The sequence below is a fragment of the Notolepis coatsorum genome (genome assembly GCF_963971535.1).
Source record: "Notolepis coatsorum genome assembly, chromosome: 19".
Classification (NCBI taxonomy): Eukaryota; Metazoa; Chordata; class Actinopteri; order Aulopiformes; family Paralepididae; genus Notolepis; species Notolepis coatsorum.
In genome coordinates, this window is record NC_140183.1 from 4,375,479 (window position 1) to 4,401,773 (window position 26,295).

The 26,295-nt window shown below is 44.9% G+C and overlaps 1 protein-coding gene across 1 annotated transcript in view; it reads left to right on the forward strand.

The window, feature by feature from the left end:
* mroh1 (maestro heat-like repeat family member 1) overlaps positions 1-19,373 on the forward strand; it is a 92,562-nt gene extending 73,189 nt beyond the window's left edge. The window contains exons 33-44 of the mRNA XM_084336920.1: positions 1,048-1,213; positions 3,433-3,602; positions 3,881-4,018; positions 5,243-5,357; positions 7,312-7,458; positions 8,082-8,148; positions 10,902-11,023; positions 11,488-11,637; positions 12,657-12,791; positions 14,362-14,464; positions 16,579-16,644; positions 18,480-19,373. Of these exons, the coding sequence (XP_084193046.1) occupies positions 1,048-1,213; positions 3,433-3,602; positions 3,881-4,018; positions 5,243-5,357; positions 7,312-7,458; positions 8,082-8,148; positions 10,902-11,023; positions 11,488-11,637; positions 12,657-12,791; positions 14,362-14,464; positions 16,579-16,644; positions 18,480-18,556 (1,456 nt within the window). The 3' untranslated portion in view covers positions 18,557-19,373. The remainder of the gene's footprint in view (positions 1-1,047; positions 1,214-3,432; positions 3,603-3,880; positions 4,019-5,242; positions 5,358-7,311; positions 7,459-8,081; positions 8,149-10,901; positions 11,024-11,487; positions 11,638-12,656; positions 12,792-14,361; positions 14,465-16,578; positions 16,645-18,479) is intronic.
* The last annotated feature ends 6,922 nt before the right edge of the window (positions 19,374-26,295 follow it).

Below are 26,295 nucleotides of genomic sequence, written 5' to 3' on the forward strand. Positions count from 1 at the left end.
CTCCCACAAAACCTTAAAGGGGCATATGATGTATATTCATACGCCTTCCTTGAATCTGCAACGAAACTAGTCTAAATCTCCGACTGGCTAAAAACACTATCTCTTCTCCCCGTTGCATTGGACATGACGTATGTTGAAAGTTCAGGTTGTATCAGAAAAGGATGGTTTATTTTACATGAACAAAGGTTCTCATACAGAATGAATAAATTGAAAGTCTTTAGAGGTCTAAGGAAAGCTAAGAAAATATCCATCTGGGGCGGCCGGGTAGCGCAGCGGACTAAGCGTCTGTCTACCACCGCAGAGACAGTGGGATCGAATCCGGCTGCCGCGGTGCCTCCGGCTTGGTCGGTCGTCCACACTGACACAATTGGCAGTGTCAGCGGGTGGGAAGCCGGTGGGGTGGGTCCTGGTCGTTGTAAACAGCGACTCCTACAGGTCGGTCAGGGCGCCTGCACAGCGAGGGAGGGAACTGGGGGAGGTAGTGTGATCCTCCCACGCGTTACACTTCCCCAGTGAGAGTCCTTGCTGTCGGGTGAAAAGAGGCTGCTGGCTGTCTCCTATGTATCGGAGGAAGCATGTGATGAGACTTCAGGGCTCCCTAGACCGGTAAGTGGGGGGGGGGGGGGGGATGCGCGCAACGACCAGGAAGGGGAGGGGGGAATTGGCATAACGACTAAATTGGGATGGGAGAAAAATACAGAAAAATAGGAGGAGAAAAAGTAGATACAAAAAAATAAAGAAAATATCCATCTGTCTGTCCCGCTATCCTCGGCCATGTGCTCCATTTCCCTCGCCCTGCTCTGCTCTCGCTCTCCAGCACCTGCTCTGCTCTCGCCCCCCCCCCCCCCCCCCCCCCCAGCACCTGAATAACATTTCCGATCATTCCAAAATCCATACAAAGATTAGACAAAACCCATTCTCCATAAATTATGTCCCCTTCGCTAGGAAGAAGGTCCGCACAGAGAATGAAGCGCACCGCATACTAGACGGAACAGTGATGCAACAACATCCAGTTGATTGGTTGGATGAATGTCTTTGTTTCTCCAGCTGGACCAGTGAGATGTGGATGGCTCTGGGGTCGGACCCCACCATAGCCAATCAGATCATGGAGATGGTGATGGAGAAGCTGGTCATTATGGCACCCTACGTGGACAAAAAGGAGTGGATGATGAGGACGGGGCTGTCCAAGGTGGCCACCAGTCAGCCGCTTGCTGTAAGGGGAACAGATTGTTGTTTATTTCTGTGAATATTAGTCTAGAAAATGGTTCTGTACACAAATGCCCTGGAAATTCAGTAGAAAGCTGCTGTAAGCTAGCCTAGCTTAGCATAAAAAAAATGGAAGCAAATACAGACCAGCTAGCCTAGTTGTTGGCCAAGGTCCGTATCCACTTCCATTAATTTGCTTGCAGCCAGATCTCTTTCTACTGAACGCTCATAGAGGACATTGTGGTGTCTATCTTCTTGTCTGACTCTGGAGAAGACGCTAAGTGTGTTTCCCATGATGTTGGCGTGTTCCTTTTTAAGACTCATGAAATGTATAACATGGATAAAATGTCATGAGAAACTATTACATTACATCGTCAGCTGTTAAAGGTTTAGAAACTTGAAAAGCCACTTTTCAGGGAGGCTTCCACACGACCCTGATGCGAGCCACAACCAACCCACCTCTCTTCCTGTTGTAGCTGCCGTTGAAGCACAAGATATTAATTCAACACTTTATTACCTTTTCACCTTATTACCTTAGGAATGACTTTGTTCTCCATATTTTAGGCCTTACAATGCGCAATTTAAAGAGACTGTGGGGCGCAACTCCTCGTAGTCCAACTTTGGCCGTTTTAGGCATGATCCCTTATCCGCCCTTCACTCCAATGCCTCCAGGTGGTAGACGGCTCGGAGCCAGGTGCAAGCAGCACCCGTGGTTTTTGTTCGGAGTGTCCTTCTCCTAGATGGGTTGCCTTGCATGGCTATGAGCCCCATCTGCCCTATGCACCCTGTATCCCTAGGTAGGGAGGCTAGAGCGGGTACTAACACTTGCCCAAGGTGAACCCTCAGACTGGTGGAGGGAAGGAGTTGTCCTCCTCTAGTTCGGCTTTCGCTAGAACTAGCCACCGCCCAATGAGGCTGGCAGGTCACTGCCAGAGACACCATGAGATGCCAACCAGCAAACTTGTGCTGTGGGAACCTACACACGGGCATCGATCACGAGGACGTCCCACGTTAACCTACGTGGACGTACTCAGGAGAGATGTGGGAACAGAAAGCACCGGCGAGCTAGCCAGATGCATGGAGGATCGGGATGACTGGAAGCACCGATGGAGGGCCCGTCCGAGGACGACCTAGATAGATTATTACCTTATAATGTCCTGAAATAGATTTTCTGTAATCAGTGGGAACACATTTTTTAGGTTAATATTCTACCTCTCTGATGGCCTGTTCTGAAGGAGCCTTTTGCTGAGTGGTATTTCTCTGGAGAAGATGCTTCTTGTATCATACATGTTTTAAAACATGTCATATTTTAATCCTGTGTATACTATGGATGCACCAATCCGATATTGATATCGGCCCCAATGTGACTAAAATAGCTAGATCGGGTATCTGAGACGATCTAAAAACAATTAAATTTTTTTAATTTGTTTTGTTATTTAATAAATAACAATTCAGTACATTTATATCTGTGTTAATTTGTTACATTTAGCTTCTATCCCCAGGCCATCAGGATGCTCAACGACAATAACAATATGTAACAAACCATCAAATACACTCGCAGCACACACATCCACACTCACTTTAAATAAACAACTCACTGCAGCACCCACTTTACCCACTTTAGACACTTTAACACACTTTATATTTATTGGTAAAGAGATTTGCACTACAACTGATACCTCATTGCACCTTACCCTAAGTTGTACCTCATCCCATTTCTGCATTGCACTGTATATTGTATTGTAACTCAGTTACTTTTTCCTCTACTCTGCATTGTATATTGTATATATGTATATTGAACACTTACACTTGTTTACGTACTTTCTATTTTATACTTATTTTATATTTATTTTATACTTATCTATTTTTATCTAGCACACTCTCAGGAGCAATACAGAAAGAAGCATTTCATATAAAAGTATTCTGTATTTTTGTATGACCACTAATAAAGAAACTTGAACTTGAACTAAGTTAGGAAAGTAATGTTTGAAGTCGGGCCTGATGTTGCCTTGCACAAAATAATGATCACAGTCTCTTCCACACAGTGAGGCATACAGTTTATTAATTGAACAATGAGTATCGGATCGGTACTCGGTATCGGGCCGATACCCAAAGCCCAGGTATCGGTATCGGGACTGAAAAAGTCGGATCGGTGCATCCATAATCCTGTGTACCTGTGATTTGATCAAATAAAATGTGTCACTTTGTGTCTCTCTCCCTCTCTAGATGACTTGTGGTCTAAAGGAGCTGTTGTTGAACGGTCAGTCTCAGGAGGCAGCCGTCAGTCTGTTCCCTCAGCTCTTCTCCTGTTTGACTGTCAGACTGGGAGCCAGTATAGGAGTCACGCTACCTAAAGACTCTAGCAATAAACATGCTGCATCCTTCCATGTAGCAGGGTAGGTACCGTCTGTCTGGGGTCTCACTGTCTAACCGGTTCTAGCCGTAAACACACTGGGTCATTCATGTATCTGGGTAGGTACTGTGTTAGCAGGCCAGAGAGTGATACTGCAGAAGAAGATCAAAATAATAATCCATGAACTGCAACACAATCAATGTGTTTTTTCCCTTTTTTAAAAGCTATTATATGTATGTATAATATATTTTTATAATGTGTGTGTGTGTGTGTGTGTGTGTGTGTGTGTGTGTGTGTGTGTGTGTGTGTGTGTGTGTTCAGGGTAGCGGTGGATGCGTTGCATATCCTGCTGGCTCGGGTCCAGCTAGATGAGGTGGTGAAACGACTAGACCAGGATAAAGCCTGGGAGGCTATGAGAGAACCCAACACACACACCACTGGAATTACACTGCTGGCACGGTACACACACAGACACACACACACACACACACACACACACACACACACACAAATTGTATAAGGAAGTTGCATTGTTCATTTCAATACCTGTAATAGTACAGTAGTCCACACACACACATGTGCATTCAGTTAAGTTGGAATATGACTGTAATACAAACAGTTCAGTTTGTCAGGTACATGCAACACAGATTACAGTGTTTACATCTGTCTGCTTGAGAAAATACCATGTTCTGCAATAAAAATGATTGAAGTGAGATGAACAGACTGAACTTTATTTTATTAGATAAAACATGTTGACAGTTTTACTTTGCAGTTAAAAAAGAAATCGCAATATTCGCGATATATCAAGTATCGCGATAGTATCGTATCGCGAGGTCTCTGGCGATTCCCACCCCTAGTAGCCAGTGGCCTCTTCTTCACGTGTTACCAGTCTGTAGTAGCCAGTAAGGCTGTCCCCGAAGCCTGTTTTTGGGATTCGAACTTCGTCAGGGTTTTTTGAACGAACATTCGACCCTTCATTTTTAAGTTTTTTTTTTTAAATTCATATCCTCAAACTAAACCCTCAATTTGAATAAAGTGATTAATCTGATTAAATTTGTATTTTTTTTATTATTAAATCAACTTCCCAGCCAAAGACTCAGCCCAGGGAGAAGCCCCAGCCCAACTAAATCAATTAAATCAACTTTCTTTAATGAATATAACTCATCAGTTTCTTTTAATACTAGTAATATTAGTGTAGCCTAATCTTTATCTGCAACTGTGAAGAAAAACCCCCATTGGTTTAAACGGAATAAAAAAAATTAAAAAATTAAAATAAAAACATTTTATTTAAAAAAAAGAATCGAATGTTGATTTAGAATTCGAATGCCAACGTAACGAACGAAGGTTCGAACGTTTGTGCTCAGCCGTAGTACTAGCCAGTGGCCTCTTCGTCACGGTGGTATGCTGTGCTGCGGGGGTCACTCAAGAGACACCAACAACAAGCTGGTGAGGAAGGTAGTGGGAGTCGAACTAGAGGTGGTGGCAGAGAGGAGGAGGGAAAAGATGGACACTATACTGGAAAAACGAGGAGCTAGTCGAGATGAGCATGTCCAGCCACAGACTCATCCCTCCACTGATACACAAGTACGATTAACACTTAACAATTATTTGGACCTTCTTTTGAACTGATTTCTGTTGTGTGTGTGTGTGACGTTGGGTATGTTTGTTTTGTCCTCCTCCCAGGGCGATGGCTAAGCATGCGGGGCCCCGGCTGCCGGCCATAGTAGAGTGTCTGTGTCCCAGTCTGAACAACATCTACGAGTGTCAGAGGATCACCGTCACTGCTTTCTTCTCTGAGGTGACACACACACACACACACACACACACACACACACACACACACACACACACACACACACACACACACACACACGTCTATACTGTAGTTGAGACAGTGAAACCTATGATCAGAATAGTCCTTCTTGAACCCTCTCATGGACCACGTTGAGAACCACTGCTCTAGACCTCAAGATGGAGAAGGTGTCAGACTGCCCACTGTAGAGTGAGAACGGTGATCAACACTGGCACAGCCATGGAGAAAATGCCACTAATTCCCGCCAGGAACGGGTCAGATGACCCGACAGCTTATATGAGAAATATGAGAAAATTAAACAGTGTAAACTATATAATTACCTCTGAATATAAAAATATGAGGTTTACCACAATGAAATGTAGGTTTGAGTGACATAAAAAAAATAAAAGAATACATTTTTTTTATTAAAAAAAAGAATATTATAATTTAGTATTTTATAAAAAAAAAATTGGATGTAAGAGCCACACATTGACGGGCAAAGAGCCACATGCGGCTTGCGAGCCACGGGTTGGCCACCCCTGCGCTAGACGCTCGCAAAGTGCTGTGACTTTCGTCTGTTCCAACGGCCCATTATGTGGAATAACGTTCTAATTATCATTTTCCTGAAGTCATTTTGAAATTTCAGAAACCGTGCCAGATAAAACGGGTACTTTTAGGAAAAGTCATTGAGTGACAGAGCTGGAGCTTGACCGAGTGACGAGGATACATTTATTGTCGGCTGTGCTAGTGTTAATAGGAGTAGTGTAATGATGATGGTCTAACGCTATGTAGTAGGGATGGGCAAAACTCACACAATTACTATTCGATAGTCACTGGAAACTATTCAATTACTAATCAGGCCCACACTACATTAACATATGATGTTGTTGTTGTAAAATGCTGGTATCGGTATCGGCCGATGCTGCTCTAATGCTGCGCTCCGATACCATATGACGTGATTTATCAACAACACTGCGGTCTGTTGAGTGAGCATTATAAAACAAACGTGTGCTTAATCGACTGTGAATTAAAGTGTCAATGCCATTTGTCATTTTAACAGCAGATACTTTCTTAAAATGCCATCGTCCCGACAGAGCGCTGTTGACGGGGAGCTCTGATGGGTTCGCTTGGTGGCTGGTGTTATTAGCATTGAACAGCTAACTGAAAGCTAGCTTTAACGTTACCTTGGCTAAAGTTGGGGCTATTCATAATCCAGCAATAACGGCTGCAGACCTGCAAGCAAAGTACAGCAAGTTGGCAAAGGAGTATTCCAAGTTAAATCACAATGTCACCAGTAACGTTACAGTCTTTCCATATACCGGTAGCTCATGCTAGCTAACCTAGCTCACGTTAACGTAGTCATTGATCGACCACCTCGCGTACACAATTAATGACATGTTGCGGACAGCCATATCGGTGACAATGTTTAGCTTTTAGTGCCAAATGATAAGAGTCTGAGGCGGAGTCTCAAAAGAGAATGTTGAATATTTATTTTGCATCGAAAATCACAACATGCACGTTCTATCTGCTACTAGCTTACAGACTGAGTAGGGTATATCTGCAGAGCCACTGGGTAGCGAGTGCAACACCGTCTAATGTCCGTGTGGATCATTGGATTAGGGTATATCTGCAGTGCTGCAGCCCCATACTCATTGATTAATGATACTAATACAAATCTATACAATCACCTGTTGTTGAATAAATACCATTACTCTCTCTCTCTCTCTCTCTCTCTCTCTCTCTCTCTCTCTCTCTCTCTCTCTCTCTCAACCACGCGTGTAAAAGGAGTTGTTGACTTCGTTCTTACAAACCCCATGAGAAACATCACGACACACTTCTATCCCCTATTCCGAGAACCCCCTTTCAAAACATCCCATGACCTCCTCTGTTGCCAAACAATACAATACTCTGTTTTTACTTACTATGCTAATCTTATGTCTGCTATTATCTCCCTCTCTAGTTATTGAACCACCATGTGGTCACTGATTTGATGCTGATGGATGTATTGATGAACAACATGATGGAGAGGATCTCGGACTCCAATTGTACCGTCCGCATGCTGGCTGTTAGAGGCCTGGGGAACATCGCTGTGGGATCACCTGAGAAGGTACCACACGCACGCAGACACACACACACACACACACAGGGGCGTAGCTGGGGGGGGGGGTAGCTTAGGATGATTCCAAGGGCCCAGCACTGGGGGGGGGGGGGGCCCAATTTTTTTTTTTTTTTTTCTTTTTACTAGACATCACTCAGGTGTATTATTGATGCTCTCATTGATACTATGTTTCTTTCTGAAGTGTGTGTGTGTGTGTGAGATATATAGAGAGAGAGGGGGGGCTTTGGTAGACTATTGCATTGGTCCATTCATTGAAGATGAACGCAATGCGACATCCTTTACTAGGCTCACCCACCAACAGTGCAGGTGCTGAACTGCTGATCCGAATGTATAGGTAAAAACCATATTATGCGTTTTCATCAATAAAAAAATGGCCAAAAAAATTTCCGCTCGCGCGCTTACGCGCGCTCGCATTCACTGGGGGCCTACAAATACATTATTTCATGGGGCCCAGAATCTGGAGCTACACCCCTGCACACACACGCACACGCACACACACGCACACGCACACACACACTTTATCCTCTCCTCCCCCTCTTCTCTCGTCCTATTAATCTCTCCTCCTTTCTCTTCTCCTCTCCTGCCATTCCTCCCTCCTCTCCTCCCTCCAGGTGAATAAATATGCGAAGGAGCTGTTGGCAGCTATGAGTTCAGGCATGGAGGAGAAAGATGACCCAGGTAAAACTACAACTACCATTTGAACTACAACTACAATTTATATGTAAACTAAAACTACCATTTCTATTTAACCCCCGTAAGCCCCGATCGACCTGGTACCGGGTTGAGATTTATTTCACGTCGTGAATAGATCAATACAGTCCGTATTAAGGGCTTTCGATGGACGTCAGGCATTTCATTAAACTACACTACCCAGCTGACACCAGCCGCTGTCGAAGCTGAAAGAAGGAAAGAAAATATTGGCGTGATTTTCGTGATTATATCTCACGGGTCGAACAAACCGGAACGTTATTGTCATAAAATACAACGTATGTTGTTTCTTTACCTTTCTGTGAACGTCTAGAGAGAAAAAAACTATGCAATCCGGTAAAAGATGGCGGAGCTATGGACATTATACAAAAGTAACTGTACCTACAGTAGATTTCATTCACAGTCTTTGCTGCCCTGTAACGGGCGCCTGGTGATACTAAATCCAGATTTAACTCTGCCATTGGAAAGAGGAGATTTGGCCTGATCCATAGATGTATGACTTGGCCATAATAAGGTAATTTATAGGCCTGATATTCTATATTTATTAGGGCTGTCAGTTTATCGCGTTAATTAGATTAATTAATTACACAGCAAATTATCGCGTTATGAAAATTAACTCAACATTTATAAATATTTTTTTTTTATTAACTTTTTTAAATTTAAATATTTTTTAATCTCATTCATTCCATAAGAACGTAGAATACACATTTACAGATTTTTTTTTAAATATGGTCCATTTTCATGTTCTTGGTATCTGATTCTAGGGACATCTATGGATCTCAGGGAATGTATTACCAGTGTCAGAAATACTGTGTCTGTTACTAGGCTTGAGTAAATTGTAATGAACCAAATGAGAATATCAATAAAAAAATTCTATTTTTTTTTTATCTTTGACTGTGAATAACACCATGCTAAAATTGACCAGACCTGAAAAATCTAAGCAAATGAATAAAGGGAAGATGATTAAACAGAAGGTTTTGTAGATACAGTACTGAATTCTGCCATCCGAACACATGCAATTTGAAATATGATTATAGAATATAGAATATTAGGCCTAAAATGGTTATGCGATTAAAATGTGATTAATTAGATTAATTAATTACAAATCCTGTAATTAATTAGATAACTTGTTTTAATCGTAAATCGTAAATCATCTGCCCTTTATTCATTTACTTAGATAATTTTTCACGTCTAGTCAATGTTAGCATGTTAGCATGTTTCACAGTCAAAGTGAAAAATTAATTATAATAATTTATATTCTCATTTGGTTCATTACAATTTACTCAAGCCTAGTAACAGACACAATATTCCTGACACTGGGAATACATTCCCTGAGGTCCATAGATGTCCCTAGATACCAAGAACATGCTAATTAGATCTTGTAGAAGTAGCAATCTTCCATTTACTTGGGTATGTACTTTTAGGCACATTTTCTGAAAATATGGCTTAAGAGGTTAAATGACCATTTCTATTTAAACTACAATTACCATATTTATTTAAACTATTACCCCCATCTCTGTTTAAACTACAACTACCATTTCCATTTAAACTACAATGCACACATCCATTTAAACTACAAATACCACTCACAAATATATATTTGCGATTGTAATTATCTTCATGTATTATCATTAAAAACGGGTATTGTAGTCATTAAAAAATGTACTTCAAAAGGCAACAAGTTCTATCGATATAAATCAGACCAGCGCTTCTGGGTACTTATGGTTTTCTTGCGAGCACGCCTACTTTTGGCGGAATACACAGACGCCATTCCCATAGATCGCTCTTGTATTTGGCCTGTGGTGATGACATGGTGCCGCTCTGATGTACAGTATATCAATGTACAGTAGTAAACAGAACAGCGTAATCTTTGACACTACACTAGCATCAGTGGTGCGTTGGTGATTTCATACGTGGTTGCACTGTGTTTTAATGACGCCACGTGCACGCGCACTCCCGGGGCGCGTGCGCATAAATGTTCCCTCGCGTGCACACAGAATAAAGACGATACCTACAGTAATTGCCTCTAGGAATGGAATGTAACACATTTCACCCCCGTCCCTTGACCAACGCACGCACCCCTGACTAGCATCCAGGACACTTTACACAAATGACAAAATCCCGGTGCTCACCCTTGACCAACCCCCTTTACCTTCACATATCTGTCAAATGTGACTTTCCCCACATACAATAATGCAGAGTGACCCCTTTTAAATCTAGTGCTTATGAGAGCTGTGTGCTCGTAACTTTTCAGGAAATAACTCCCAATACATAGGCATTTATTAATGGACTAACAAATTCTTAGTTGACTAAGACCTCCTATCCGCCTATTCTCAGTCCTTGCCCCACAATGGTGGAATGAACTACCCACCCCAGTTAGAACAGCCCGAAACACGTCGACTAAAGACGCACTTCTTCAACCATTATCTTAAAAAAAAAAATGTAAAAATAAAAAAGATATCTAACCGTACTGTCATGTCCTAATAAACTAACCTACACTGTAACACCCAACACTTTGATGAACATTGTTACTCAGCTGATAGAGTTGTGCCCTTCCTGATGTGATGACTTGTCGTACAGAACATGTAAGTCGCTTTGGATAAAAGCGTTTCAGCTAAATGACTAAATGTAAATGTAAATGTAAGACCAAACCAACCAATTAATTGGTAATAAGGGGATAGCCCTGATTGTGATTATTATTATTGACATGTTTGTGTCTCCAGGTAAACTGATCACTCTGGAGGCCATGTCCGGTCTCTCCAAGGTGCTCCTCTACCTGGACAAGAAGAACGTCCACCTGCTGGTCGTCTACATCTTCATGAAGATCAAGCCCTTCCTGGAGAGTGTACGCACATGCACACACACGCACACATGCACACGCACGCACGCACACACACACACGCGCGCAGGCACACATAGACACAAGCGCACACATGCACACACAGACACAAGCACACACAGGCACAAGCACAGACTAGACAGATTAGAGTTGACCACTTAATTTAAATAGTCCAGTGTGGTCCATCACTTTGTGGTTTGGGTGAAACAGGATTCAGCCTGAGTAAGGTGCTGTTCGGTCCCCAAGACGTTATTATTATTATTATCGGTATCTAAGTGCTAGAGATGGTCTATGTCTGAGACCTCCATACCCAGTAGGCCCACTTCTCCCTCTCTGTCACTTTCTCACTCTCACTCTCTGCTGCCTCTTTCTATGTCTCTCTCTCTCTCTCTCTCTCTCTGTCTCTCTCTCTCTCTGTCTGTCTCTCTCTCTCTCTGTCTGTCTCTCTCTCTCTGTTGGAACTTATCCAGGAGAACGACGAGATCCGCTCTGCGTCCATCCTCCTCCTGGGGGACTTGTCTAAGTTTGGTTCAGGAGAGCCGGTGTTCAAAGACCAGATCCACAACGTCCTGGTCAGCCTGCTGCTGCACCTAGCGGACCCCAACCCAGAGGTGGTCAAGGTAACACACACACACACACGCACACACGCACACACACACACACACACCATGACCCTCTCTCAGCTCCACCATGACCCTCTCTCAGCTCCACCGTGACCCTCTCTCAGCTCCACCGTGACCCTCTCTCAGCTCCACCGTGACCCTCTCTCAGCTCCACCATGACCCTCTCTCTCAGCACCACCATGACCCCCTCTCAGCTCCACCATGACCCTCTCTCAGCTCCACCATGACCCTCTCTCTCAGCTCCACCATGACCCTCTCTCAGCTCCACCATGACCCCCTCTCAGCTCCACCATGACCCTCTCTCAGCTCCACCATGACCCTCTCTCTCAGCTCCACCATGACCCTCTCTCAGCTCCACCATGACCCCCTCTCAGCTCCACCATGACCCTCTCTCAGCTCCACCATGACCCTCTCTCAGCTCCACCATGACCCTCTCTCAGCTCCACCATGACCCTCTCTCAGCTCCACCATGACCCTCTCTCAGCTCCACCATGACCCTCTCTCAGCTCCACCATGACCCTCTCTCAGCTCCACCATGACCCTCTCTCAGCTCCACCATGACCCCCTCTCTCAGCTCCACCATGACCCTCTCTCTCAGCTCCACCATGACCCCCTCTCAGCTCCACCATGACCCTCTCTCAGCTCCACCATGACCCTCTCTCTCAGCTCCACCATGACACCCTCTCTCAGCTCCACCATGACCCTCTCTCTCAGCTCCACCATGACCCCCTCTCAGCTCCACCATGACCCTCTCTCAGCTCCACCATGACCCTCTCTCTCAGCTCCACCATGACCCTCTCTCTCAGCTCCACCATGACCCTCTCTCTCAGCATGGCACCACCAGTGCCAGTCATACATATTGATAATTGTTAATATCAGAAGTGATCTGGTTAGTTGGGTTATCCTGCTCGGTGAAATGCTCACGTAACAACGGACATATACAGCATATTATCCTGCGATACAAATGTTGATTGTTGTCTCCTTATCTGTGTGTGTGTGTGTGTGTGTGTGTGTAGTCGTGTAAATACGCCATGCGTGTGTGCGCTCCAGTGGTGGGCTCGGACCAGATCACAACCATGTTCCAGAACCATCTCCATGACGACAAGAGCCTACACTATGGAGAGTTCATCAATGACCTGACCAAATACCTGGTACTGACACATATACACACACACACACACACACACACACACACACACACGTGCATGCACGTACAGAACATAAATGAATCCAAATTAGGGATGTTCGATATTGGCTTTTTTAACCTATACCGATATTGTCCAACTCTTAATTTCCGATACCGATATCAACCGATACCGATGTATGCAGGGATTCCCCCCCCCCCCAAAAAACTGAATAATTTCAGGTAATTAACATTGCATATATCTTGTCGTGGAATTAACACAACATTATGCATACTTTTGACAATAAATAAAATCAGAATTTGTTCTTACTTGCTTGCCTGGGTAAATAAAGGTGAAATAAATGTAAAACAAATAAATGAATTGAAAACCGATACCGATCATTTCCGATATCACATTTTAATGCCAATATCGGCCGATAATATCTGTAGGCCGATAATATCGGACGTCCCTAATCCAAATGGATTTGTGCGGCTGGGAAACACAGTGGTTGTATTTGAGTAGTCTGTCATCTAGAGAGAAATGTTATATCTGTACATATCCCTTACCTACTAGTTATGCTTCTGGCCAGTAGGCCTACGACCATACCGTCTTTATATATCTGTATCACTACATATTGGTATTACAACTCTGTACATACAGATGCAGCACTGAAAAATCAAACCTCTCCTGCTGTGATGTCGTGACTCCTATTGTTCTGGACCGGGGCCAGATCTCACACCTCCACTGCCTCCCACGGGCTGGGGAGATTTTCATCTTACATTTGTATTCGTCCCCAAACGCCCTCAGCTCCATCCGATTGTCATTGCACGAGCACAATAACAGGCCTTCATAAAGCTGCTGAGACGGCCTCTAGGTCTTCAGAAGAGTCCACACAGAGCGTCACAGGTAGCCTGCTCATTATGATGTTGCACTGTGTGGATTCCTGGAGGAACCTAGATGACGTCGCAGCACGTCAAGTCTTAAGATCAATATTATCAATATCGGCACTGTAGCCGATATACCGTAATTCCTCTAATAGTAACCGGGTCTCAAATACAAGCCGGGTCTCTATTAATGGCCGGGTGCGCTCTTGAGCTAAGCAATTATAAGCCGGCCTCCTAATACAAGCCGGGTTACTAATATACTGAGCTGCATACTGAGCTAGTTACTTGATTTCACTTTGAAAACGTTGAAATGACCAGTGACCACCTGTAATTGCACTGTTTACTATTTCATACAGTACTTGGTTTCAATAAATGAACCCAGTACATTTTACTGGGTTCAAACTGACACAAAATGTTGATTTATTCATTATGATCCGTTTGAAAATTTGAAATATAGGCCTCCCTCTTATACAGGCCTCCTCCTAATACAAGCCTGGTACCCGCTACAGTTGAAACAAATACAAGCCGGGGTTACTATTAGAGGAATTACGGTACTCAACTTGTAACTGTACCCGCTGCCATTAAAGAAATATTCAATTCCCAAACTATAGTCCTGATAACATGACATGTGGTATAATACATAATTCTATCTATGTGTTCATATCATTGTAGTAAGTATGCTATTTACTGTGTGTGTGTGTGTGTGTGTGTAGATTCAGGATTTCCCTGGCATGTTGAACTTCTACCACATCTCCGTCATCCAGTTCTTCAAGAGCAACTGGGCTGAGGTCAGAGCTGGAGCTGCCATGTTTATAGGTATATACACTGAACCCCTACAGCCTAGCCCCCTACACACTATATACACTGAACCCCTACAGCATAGCCCCCTACACACTATATACACTGAACCCCTACAGTCTAGCCCCCTACACACTATATACACTGAACCCCTACAGTCTAGCCCCCTACACACTATATACACTGAACCCCTACAGCCTAGCCCCCTACACACTATATACACTGAACCCCTACAGCATAGCCCCCTACACACTATATACACTGAACCCCTACAGCATAGCCCCCTACACACTATATACACTGAACCCCTACAGCATAGCCCCCTACACACTATATACACTGAACCCCTACAGCATAGCCCCCTACACACTATACACACTGAACCCCTACAGCATAGCCCCCTACACACTATATACACTGAACCCCTACAGTCTAGCCCCCTACACACTATATACACTGAACCCCTACAGCATAGCCCCCTACACACTATATACACTGAACCCCTACAGCATAGCCCCCTACACACTATATACACTGAACCCCTACAGCATAGCCCCCTACACACTATATACACTGAACCCCTACAGTCTAGCCCCCTACACACTATATACACTGAACCCCTACAGCATAGCCCCCTACACACTATATACAGTGAACCCCTACAGCCTAGCCCCCTACACACTATATACACTGAACCCCTACAGTCTAGCCCCCTACACACTATATACACTGAACCCCTACAGTCTAGCCCCCTACACACTATATACACTGAACCCCTACAGCCTAGCCCCCTACACACTATATACACTGAACCCCTACAGCATAGCCCCCTACACACTATATACACTGAACCCCTACAGCCTAGCCCCCTACACACTATATACACTGAACCCCTACAGCATAGCCCCCTACACACTATATACACTGAACCCCTACAGCCTAGCCCCCTACACACTATATACACTGAACCCCTACAGTCTAGCCCCCTACACACTATATACACTGAACCCCTACAGCCTAGCCCCCTACACACTATATACACTGAACCCCTACAGCATAGCCCCCTACACACTATATACACTGAACCCCTACAGCCTAGCCCCCTACACACTATATACACTGAACCCCTACAGCCTAGCCCCCTACACACTATATACAGTGAACCCCTACAGTCTAGCCCCCTACACACTATATACACTGAACCCCCACACACCATACCATAATCCCTACAGCTATGACATAAAGACTTAATCTATGTTACAGGCATAGTTCAGAATCTTTTTTTGTATCCACTTTTTCTCCTCCTGTTTTTCTGTATTTTTCCTCCCATCCCAATTTAGTCGTTATGCCAATTTTTACATAAAATGTCAAATGAAATGGTTGCCAGTAGTGTAAAGTAAAACCATTAGTTGACTTTTTTTTTTTTTAATATATATCTTTCTTCCCCTCCTTTTTCCCGATTTTTCTCCCATCCCACCCTTCCTGGTTGTTGCGTACTTTCCCCTACTGTTGGTCCGGGAGACCGGAGACTGTCACATGCTTTCCTCCGACGCATGTGCAGCCTGGGGCAGGCCAACCTGGCCACGCAGGTTCTCACCGGGGAGAGTGTAGCGTGTGGGAGGCCACACTATCTCTCCTCAGATCCAACCCTCGCTGAGCAGGCGCCCCGACCGAACTGTAGGGGTCGCTGTCCACAACGCCCAGGACCCACCCTTCAGCTTCCCACCCCCTGATACAGCCAATTGTATCAGCGTGAGAGGACAGCCAAGCTGATAGCAACGCCGGGAGCTGGATTCGAACAGGCGAATCCTAGTGTCTCCCGGTGTTGGTGATGAACGTAATCTCCGTGCGCCACCTGCCCCCCACCATTAGTTGACTTATCGAGTCCCGTGGTTCCTGGCCGTGTGCCGAGCTAATCGAGCGGGTTCAGACGGGCAGCGCAGGGGGATCTGGTAACCACGAAGTCGCACCACAACATGCAAACAAGTTTTAACCATCCACAACAGTTATCATGCATTTCTAACACTTGGTTTTTCTCTCCGATGTGAACGGGCTCCGTTACATAATAATACACTGCCATCTCCGGATGGTTAAAACTTTGTAAATAATTTATAAATCTGTGTTTCTGTCAGGATTTCTGCTGGGGAATCTCCCGGAGGAACTGTTCTCTCACCTCAACATGGCCACTGTTACTAAAGGTAGGACTCACTACTAGTGTTCATTACACTGTTACTAAAGGTAGGAGGCATTACTAGTGTTCATTACACTGTTACTAAAGGTAGGAGTCACTACTAGTGTTCATTACACTGTTACTAAAGGTAGGACTCACTACTAGTGTTCATTACACTGTTACTAAAGGTAGGACTCACTACTAGTGTTCATTACACTGTTACTAAAGGTAGGACTCACTACTAGTGTTCATTACACTGTTACTAAAGGTAGGACTCACTACTAGTGTTCATTACACTGTTACTAAAGGTAGGAGTCACTACTAGTGTTCATTACACTGTTACTAAAGGTAGGAGTCACTACTAGTGTTCATTACACTGTTACTAAAGGTAGGAGTCACTACTAGTGTTCATTACACTGTTACTAAAGGTAGGAGTCACTACTAGTGTTCATTACACTGTTACTAAAGGTAGGACTCACTACTAGTGTTCATTACACTGTTACTAAAGGTAGGAGTCACTACTAGTGTTCATTACACTGTTACTAAAGGTAGGAGTCACTACTAGTGTTCATTACACTGTTACTAAAGGTAGGACTCACTACTAGTGTTCATTACACTGTTACTAAAGGTAGGACTCACTACTAGTGTTCATTACACTGTTACTAAAGGTAGGAGTCACTACTAGTGTTCATTACACTGTTACTAAAGGTAGGAGTCACTACTAGTGTTCATTACACTGTTACTAAAGGTAGGAGGCACTACTAGTGTTCATTACACTGTTACTAAAGGTAGGAGTCACTACTAGTGTTCATTACACTGTTACTAAAGGTAGGAGTCACTACTAGTGTTCATTACACTGTTACTAAAGGTAGGAGTCACTACTAGTGTTCATTACACTGTTACTAAAGGTAGGAGTCACTACTAGTGTTCATTACACTGTTACTAAAGGTAGGAGTCACTACTAGTGTTCATTACACTGTTACTAAAGGTAGGAGTCACTACTAGTGTTCATTACACTGTTACTAAAGGTAGGAGTCACTACTAGTGTTCATTACACTGTTACTAAAGGTAGGACTCACTACTAGTGTTCATTACACTGTTACTAAAGGTAGGACTCACTACTAGTGTTCATTACACTGTTACTAAAGGTAGGAGTCACTACTAGTGTTCATTACACTGTTACTAAAGGTAGGACTCACTACTAGTGTTCATTCTTCCCACAGGCCATCAGAACACTGAACTCTCCACGCACAAGCACACATGAGCACACACACACACACACTGTACACGCTCACACACTAGCAGCCACTTTAACATGAGCACACACACACTCATGCTGCACACGCTCACACTATGGACACTTTACAGAAGGAAAGGTCACTTTAAGAATAGTATAGCTTGAGATCGTATAATATAGCATTGTATAGCAGTGTACATAAAGACCCAGTGCCTCATCCGTAGCTAACAGTGTATTGCACTGCCACAGGACCTAGCATGTCCTACCATGCTCTGTAAATAACTCATGTACAGATACCGATATGCCTACTTTGTTTACTTGTTTATTGCACTATGTCGCTCTATTGGTTGGACTCTTATTATTATTATTATTATTACTTGTATTATGCCCATCGTTGCGGGCAAGACTCTTGTATCTTGTATCTTACACTGTTACTAAGTGTGTGTGTGTGTGTGTGTGTGTGTGTGTGTGTGTGTGTGTGTGTGTGTGTGTGTGTGTGTGTGTGTGTGTGTGTGTGTGTGTGTGTGTGTGTGTGTGTGTGTGTGTGTGTGTGTGTGTGTGTGTGTGTGTGTGTGTGTGTGTGTGTGTGTGTGTGTGTGTGTGTGTGTGTGTGTGTGTGTGTGTAGGTCTGGCGATGCTGCTGCAGGACCCCGATGCTGTGGTGCGAGTGAAGGCTGCTGAGGCCATGGGCCACTTCCACTGATGCGCACACACGCCACACACACACACGCCACACACATGCACACGCACACTCCAGTGTGTCCTCTGTATCCATCCAGTGGTGGTCCACCATAGAGGCTGACATTCGAGTGGATTTTGACTCCCGCTCCTTCCCACTCTCCCACAGCAATAATCCCATCCCAATCCCAAGTGGGAGTTTAAAAAAAAAATCCCACTCCCTCCCACAGAGGACTGATCCCAATCCCGAGCCAAACTTTTATAGAATCCCACTCCCGTTTACCAATCCTGCTCCGTTTTCTGCTTCCTCGGTATAAAATATGCAGTACACGGGGTCACATCATGTCGGCCTTATTAGTTAAATATAAAACCACCAAACATTTACATTAGCGACGCACCGATGTGGGAAAAACTGTGGCCGATACGATATCACCACTCCCGTCCAAAATCCTGTTGATTTTGTGTTGTCATAGTTCCCCCACTTCCCTTTTTACTCCCGGTCCTGGAGTCCAATCACGGGATTTCAAAGTGAAATTGACTCCCATCCCGCGGCGGGAATCCCGAAAAAGATGTCATCCTCTCTAGTCCACCACCACAGCTACAGAATTACCTTGAGAAGAAAATAAACACACACACACACACACACACACACACACACACACATGACTACATGGACCAGGACCGTTGTGCCCCTGGGCAGACTGGTGGGCAGACTGGTGGGCAGACTGGTGGGCACACTGGTCTGCTGAGGCGGCTGTACAGAGACGACGATCATCATGCTCGGTTTCCACTTTGCCAAGAGACTATAAAACACAGGTTGTTTCATAGTGACTTGTGATTGTACCCCACGTGTATCGGGGGGGGGGGGGGGGGGGGGGAGCTTCAGTAGCACGAGGCTACAATTCTTTTCAACTGAACCTGTGGATATCGTCGGAGAAAAGTCCCACGTCGTCGTTTGCCGACCCCAAGGATCAAATGACCCACTGCTTGGACTCCTCCTTTCAACCACAAACGCCAACTAGGTTAGAGTCCAGTGTTTATGAATCCGTGCTTTTGCCATAATATATAGTCTCCCAATCAGAATTGTCTGCCCTCTGCTGGAACCACATCTGGAAAAACAAAACGGGGTGACATCACGGAACCAAATATCACAGACGGTTGCAAAAGTAACACTGAGGCACACAAACACACACACACACACTCACTCCAGCCATTTCCAGCTGCGTGCAGCTTCTCCTCATCGCTGCTGTTCTAAAAAGATGACTTTAGTACCTGAACTGTCCTAGCTAGCTTAGCGATGAGTCTTAATGTAACGTTGTAACCAAAGACTGCGTTCCTCTGTACAGTATGCACTTCCCCCCCGACCTGATGACTGAACTCCTCGGCTCTGGCTGCTAGCCGTACAATATGTTGTCATTCCTGCACGTAGCAGTTCTGTTAGCTGATACTTGTCTACGTTTTACTTAGAGAAGATGATGTGTCGTTTCAGAGGTTGGCTACAGTAGTTTCATCGGTGTGGTTAGTAGTGGGCGTGTCCTCGGACCGACTGGTTTCTCTCAGTTTAATGAAGCTTTTAGTTAGTTAGGCAAGCTGGCTGTCACTTAGCCGCCGCCACACACACACACACGCACACATGCACACATGCACACACGCACACACACACACACACACACACACACACACACACACACACACACACACACACACACTCCTAATGTTCAATCATACACTTACACAGAAACATACAGCACACACACCTAACACCTTGACAAACTTTTTCTGCAATAACCAGCCACTAACTAGTCTGGTAACCAGTAGGCAACTAGTTCAGTCAGTAACTAGTTAAGCATTTTAAATCTGACCGTTAAACTGGTTTGTTCAGGCCACAGTCTTCAGTATAGGAGTTTGGACATCTAGGTTTTTAAATCGCCGCCATGTTGGTGCCAAACCCTGGCTCCATTTCTGAGCCAATCGGATGCCATTTGTCACCTGACTTTAGGAACTTCACGAACATCAAAAGGACGAGAAAAACATCAGGATTCTCAGTTCCTCCATCCTTACTTTTAGTTCTAGAACAAAGCCACCCAGAATAATAAAATATTAATATAATAAATAATCTCTTCAACTTTGACTGGTTCAGCCAAGCACAGGGCCTGAGCTAGCCAGTTCCAGCCAATCGGATCAAATCGGAGCTTCCCGGTGTTGCTAGGTAAAACAGACGGGTATAAGCTGTGGTGATAACGCAACCAGTGCCAAATGTTCATTATAAAGTAGCATATTGTGGTATCTCAGAGACCCTGTATAATCTCTCTCTCTTAAAGCACTTAACAAATCCATGTATTTTTTCTCTCGTAATTGTATGACATTGTTGTGTAGGTACAGAGAGGGTGAAAATACACGTGTGTATATTTGCAATGCCTTTAATTATTAAGTAAGTCTGTCTGTGCGTTGCACTACATGGAGGTACAGCCTATGGAACTTGGCAACGGGCTCATTTAACTCACACCATTTTGCTTCCTCAAATGAATTAAATGCAAATTGCTACAGAATGGTCTCATGGGCGCGTCCAGGGTTCTAGTGTTGGTCACAAGGTCAATACTCTTAGCCTTGGGGAGACGCCAACCCCCGTTCCCCAGTTAATGTTAAATTTGGGGACACAAATTGGCCTCCAAAAAATTGCTGCGCCACAGGATGTGAGAGGTGTAGGATAGGTAGGACTAGGGGCATGACCTATCATATCCTGTGAAAAATGTGGGTATATTGCATGCGTACGTCTGTCTGCATTTCCATTTTTGATTTAGTCTCCAAATACTCCGCCGGCACAATTGGGGACCATGTGGCGACGTACCTCCCATCGAGGGTGACCTTCATGACATTAGCCTTGGGTGTTGTTGGGCAGGAAGGACTGCATGTATTCCAGTCTGTCGGTTTCTATCTATTTATTTTGCACCGCTTAACTCTTTCTGTTGCCGTGCAGTCGGTGCCGTATGAACTAACCGGGCCATGGTATAACTGGCGGTAGAACGGGGATTCTGTTACTTTAACCCTTTCACTGCCACACGACAGCCGGTTAACCCTTTCACTGTGACACTACAGAAGGTTAGCCCTTTACTATCACACAACCGACGGCGATGCGCCATCATTAGCATCATGCGGAGCTAATGATGGAGCATCGCCGTCGGTTGTGTGATAGTAAAGGGCTAACCGGCTGTCGTGTGGCAGTGAAAGGGTTAATGGCAGCCAGATGGAGGCTTTGACATCAACTGAAAGAAAATGATACTGTTTTGAGAATTGGACAAAAACGCTTGATTTTTCATATGTTGTTACTGTTGTGCCCTGTTTTTTTTTTTAAAAGGCTGTTAAGGTGTCCGGTAACACAACTTATATACCAGTAATTAAGATATATCTGACTATATGCTGGGTCAGGACCATGGGTACTGAAGGAGGTTGGCAGATTTGTATAGTTTATTATTCTCACAAAGAGCATCCGTGAATAACACGATACTGATCTGGAATCAGTTTAGTCTTCAACAATAACTGAACCCATACATAGAGAGATACCTTGACATGTTACATTTCAGTCTGTTGTTTTTCTGCACTCGTCACGTTGTGGAAACGGTCTCTATTTTTTAGCAACAACACCTGGGAGGTACCTTCGTTATTGGGATCACAGGCACCGCAGTGACGTGAGGCGCATGAGCGTCGCAAAGTAACCATGATCTCAGTAAAGATTGTTCTACTCGGTATTATAGCTTTATATAATGGTTATCGCCGTAAAACATTGTTCTACTGGGTATTATAGCTTTATATAATGGTTATCGCAGTAAAACATTGTTCTACTGGGTATTATATCTTTATATAATGGTTATTGCAGTAAAACATTGTTCTACTGGGTATTATAGCTTTATATAATCGTTATCGCAGTAAAGATCGTTCTACTGGGTATTATAGCTTTATATAATGGTTGTCGCAGTAAAACATTGTTCTACTGGGTATTATAGCTTTATATAATCGTTATCGCAGTAAAGATCGTTCTACTGGGTATTCTAGCTTTATATAATGGTTGTCACAGTAAAGATCGTTCTACTGGATAGAATAGCTTTATAATAATGGTTGTCGCAGTAAACCACGTTATATCCTGGGTGGCATAGCTTGTATGCAACAGTTGCCAACATGTGTGCTGTGTGATACGTTTTCTTATCACAATAAGAATCTGAGTGAAATCCAGGAGAAAGATGTTCGCTTGCACCCTAGTTACCACGTGTAATTTGTGTAGCAATGAATAAAAATGTTCATAAAACACAGCTTGGTTAGGAAGCGTGGTTGGAATTGGTCTGTTTGATCAATTATATTGTTAGGTTGAAACAAGCCATTGTTTTAAGCTGACTAATAATAACCGGTTTCCTCGCAGAGTGATAAGTGTCTGGTGGTGAAAGACGATAGTCACATGTCAGAATATACCTCTGATGGAGACTCGAAACAGAGTGACCTAACGTCTGGTCCCAGGTCAGTCAGAGTATACCTCTGATGAGACCGAATGACCTAACGTCTGGTCCCAGGTCAGTCAGAGTGTACCTCTGATGAGACGGAGTGACCTAACGTCTGGTCCCAGGTCAGTCGGAGTGTACCTCTGATGAGACCGAATGACCTAACGTCTGGTCCCAGGTCAGTCGGAGTGTACCTCTGATGAGACCGAATGACCTAACGTCTGGTCCCAGGTCAGTCAGAGTGTACCTCTGATGAGACCGAATGACCTAACGTCTGGTCCCAGGTCAGTCAGAGTATTACCTCTGATGAGACGGAGTGACCTAACGTCTGGTCCCAGGTCAGTCAGAGTGTACCTCTGATGAGACCGAATGACCTAACGTCTGGTCCCAGGTCAGTTTGTCTCATTGTGATGCTTTGTAAACACAGACGGGTCAGGCGCTCTCTAACTCTGTTTAATGATCCGTTTGGTGTCGGGCTCGGTCTTCCGGGGGTATTTTAAAATATGTTTTCAGCTTTAGATTATTGATATGATTTGTCATGTCATTTACCAAATGTTTTATTTTATTTTTTTGTATCATTGAACATTGTATGTTTATATATAGGCGACGTATGTACAGTATGTAAGTATCTAGGCTATGGTGTGTGTTTAAATGGGTGAATGGATGTATGGATGTAAAAATGCTGCTCGTTGTGTTATATCTGACCGGAATAGAATGATGATCATTGTTGTATTTTAAAATGAAAGAATAAATAGATCCATTGAAACAAGATAATTGGTGTATTTATTTATCTACATTTTGGTGCCGTGTTTTGTTATTTAAATGTTTTCCACAGTTATTCCACAAGTATTACAATTTCTGTCCCAAATTGTAGATGATTTAAATGGTAAATGGACTGCATGTATATACCTAGCACTTTATTCTGGGTCTGCCCACCTATTCACTCACACACTGACAGTGGAGGCTGCCAGGTTCCAACCAGCTCGTCGACGGCAGTTTGGGGTGAAATGTATTGCTCAAGGGACACATGGAGTCGGGACAAGCCGGAATCTAACCAGGAACCTTCAGACGACCGCTCCACCTCGACTTAGCCTCTGCCGCCACAAAGAAAGGAGAGTTTAAAGGCCCAATCGGTAATCCAAATGTAAACAAATGGCTAGCCCCACCACCAAAATTAGGAATTTGAAATGGCAATATGTTTTCATTCTCTAGGTCTAGGAGGTGATCGGTTGAGCTTTTAATACAAGGACTAACGCGAGACAAAAGGTAAATATGAGTTGTTGTTTTTTTGTATTCTGTGGCTGTACAAGGTTTGTTTATATTGGTGATGTTGGTAAATGAGATCTAGAAGTACTGTTGCATCTTTTATCAGGACTATGTCGTTATTACGGCTCATTACAGGCATCCCAGAGCTACTGTAGCCCTAGTTTTGATTCATTGGGGGGGAAATATTTTGGAACAAATATCACTACTGCCCATTTGCATTTGACGAATGTTCAGAAACCTTATTTTCAATGTAAATAGACATTCAGCAGTGGAGGACAATATGTGCTCCGGGCACACTTTCTAGTTCATACAGTAGCTTAGTTTGACAACTGTTTTCATTAGACTCCTAAATGAGCTCATTAATCAAAGCCTCCTTTTTCTCCATATTTTATGACCTTTCTGCTTTAATAGACGGTAGACATTGGGGAGACGCAGGAAGTGGGAGGGAAAACAATTGAAATGTAAGAATTAAAGGTCACTCTATAACTGGTGGTCTCTGGCTACTGAGAGCCACTTCACACTCTGCACTTGTGCTCCGACCAGCCGCCACAAACCCTCCGCTCACGTGACCATGTGACCAGCCTCCACAAACCCTCTGCTCACGTGACCATGTGACCAGCCTCCACAAACCCTCCGCTCACGTGACCATGTGACCAGCCTCCACAAACCCTCTGCTCACGTGACCATGTGACCAGCCTCCACAAACCCTCCGCTCACGTGACCATGTGACCAGCCTCCACAAACCCTCTGCTCACGTGACCATGTGACCAGCCTCCACAAACCCTCTGCTCACGTGACCATGTGACCAGCCTCCACAAACCCTCTGCTCACGTGACCATGTGACCAGCCTCCACAAACCCTCTGCTCACGTGACCATGTGACCAGCCTCCACAAACCCTCCGCTCACGTGACCATGTGACCAGCCTCCACAAACCCTCCGCTCACGTGACCATGTGACCAGCCTCCACAAACCCTCCGCTCACGTGACCATGTGACCAGCCTCCACAAACCCTCCGCTCACGTGACCATGTGACCAGCCTCCACAAACCCTCCGCTCACGTGACCATGTGACCAGCCTCCACAAACCCTCCGCTCACGTGACCATGTGACCAGCCTCCACAAACCCTCCGCTCACGTGACCATGTGACCAGCCTCCACAAACCCTCCGCTCACGTGACCATGTGACCAGCCTCCACAAACCCTCCGCTCACCGTGACCATGTGACCAGCCTCCACAAACCCTCCGCTCACGTGACCATGTGACCAGCCTCCACAAACCCTCCGCTCACGTGACCATGTGACCAGCCTCCACAAACCCTCCGCTCACGTGACCATGTGACCAGCCTCCACAAACCCTCTGCTCACGTGACCATGTGACCAGCCTCCACAAACCCTCTGCTCACGTGACCATGTGACCAGCCTCCACAAACCCTCTGCTCACGTGACCATGTGACCAGCCTCCACAAACCCTCTGCTCACGTGACCATGTGACCAGCCTCCACAAACCCTCCGCTCACGTGACCATGTGACCAGCCTCCACAAACCCTCCGCTCACGTGACCATGTGACCAGCCTCCACAAACCCTCCGCTCACGTGACCATGTGACCAGCCTCCACAAACCCTCCGCTCACGTGACCATGTGACCAGCCTCCACAAACCCTCCGCTCACGTGACCATGTGACCAGCCTCCACAAACCCTCCGCTCACGTGACCATGTGACCAGCCTCCACAAACCCTCCGCTCACGTGACCATGTGACCAGCCTCCACAAACCCTCCGCTCACGTGACCATGTGACCAGCCTCCACAAACCCTCCGCTCACCGTGACCATGTGACCAGCCTCCACAAACCCTCCGCTCACGTGACCATGTGACCAGCCTCCACAAACCCTCCGCTCACGTGACCATGTGACCAGCCTCCACAAACCCTCCGCTCACCGCGACCATGTGACCAGCCTCCACAAACCCTCCGCTCACGTGACCATGTGACCAGCCTCCACAAACCCTCCGCTCA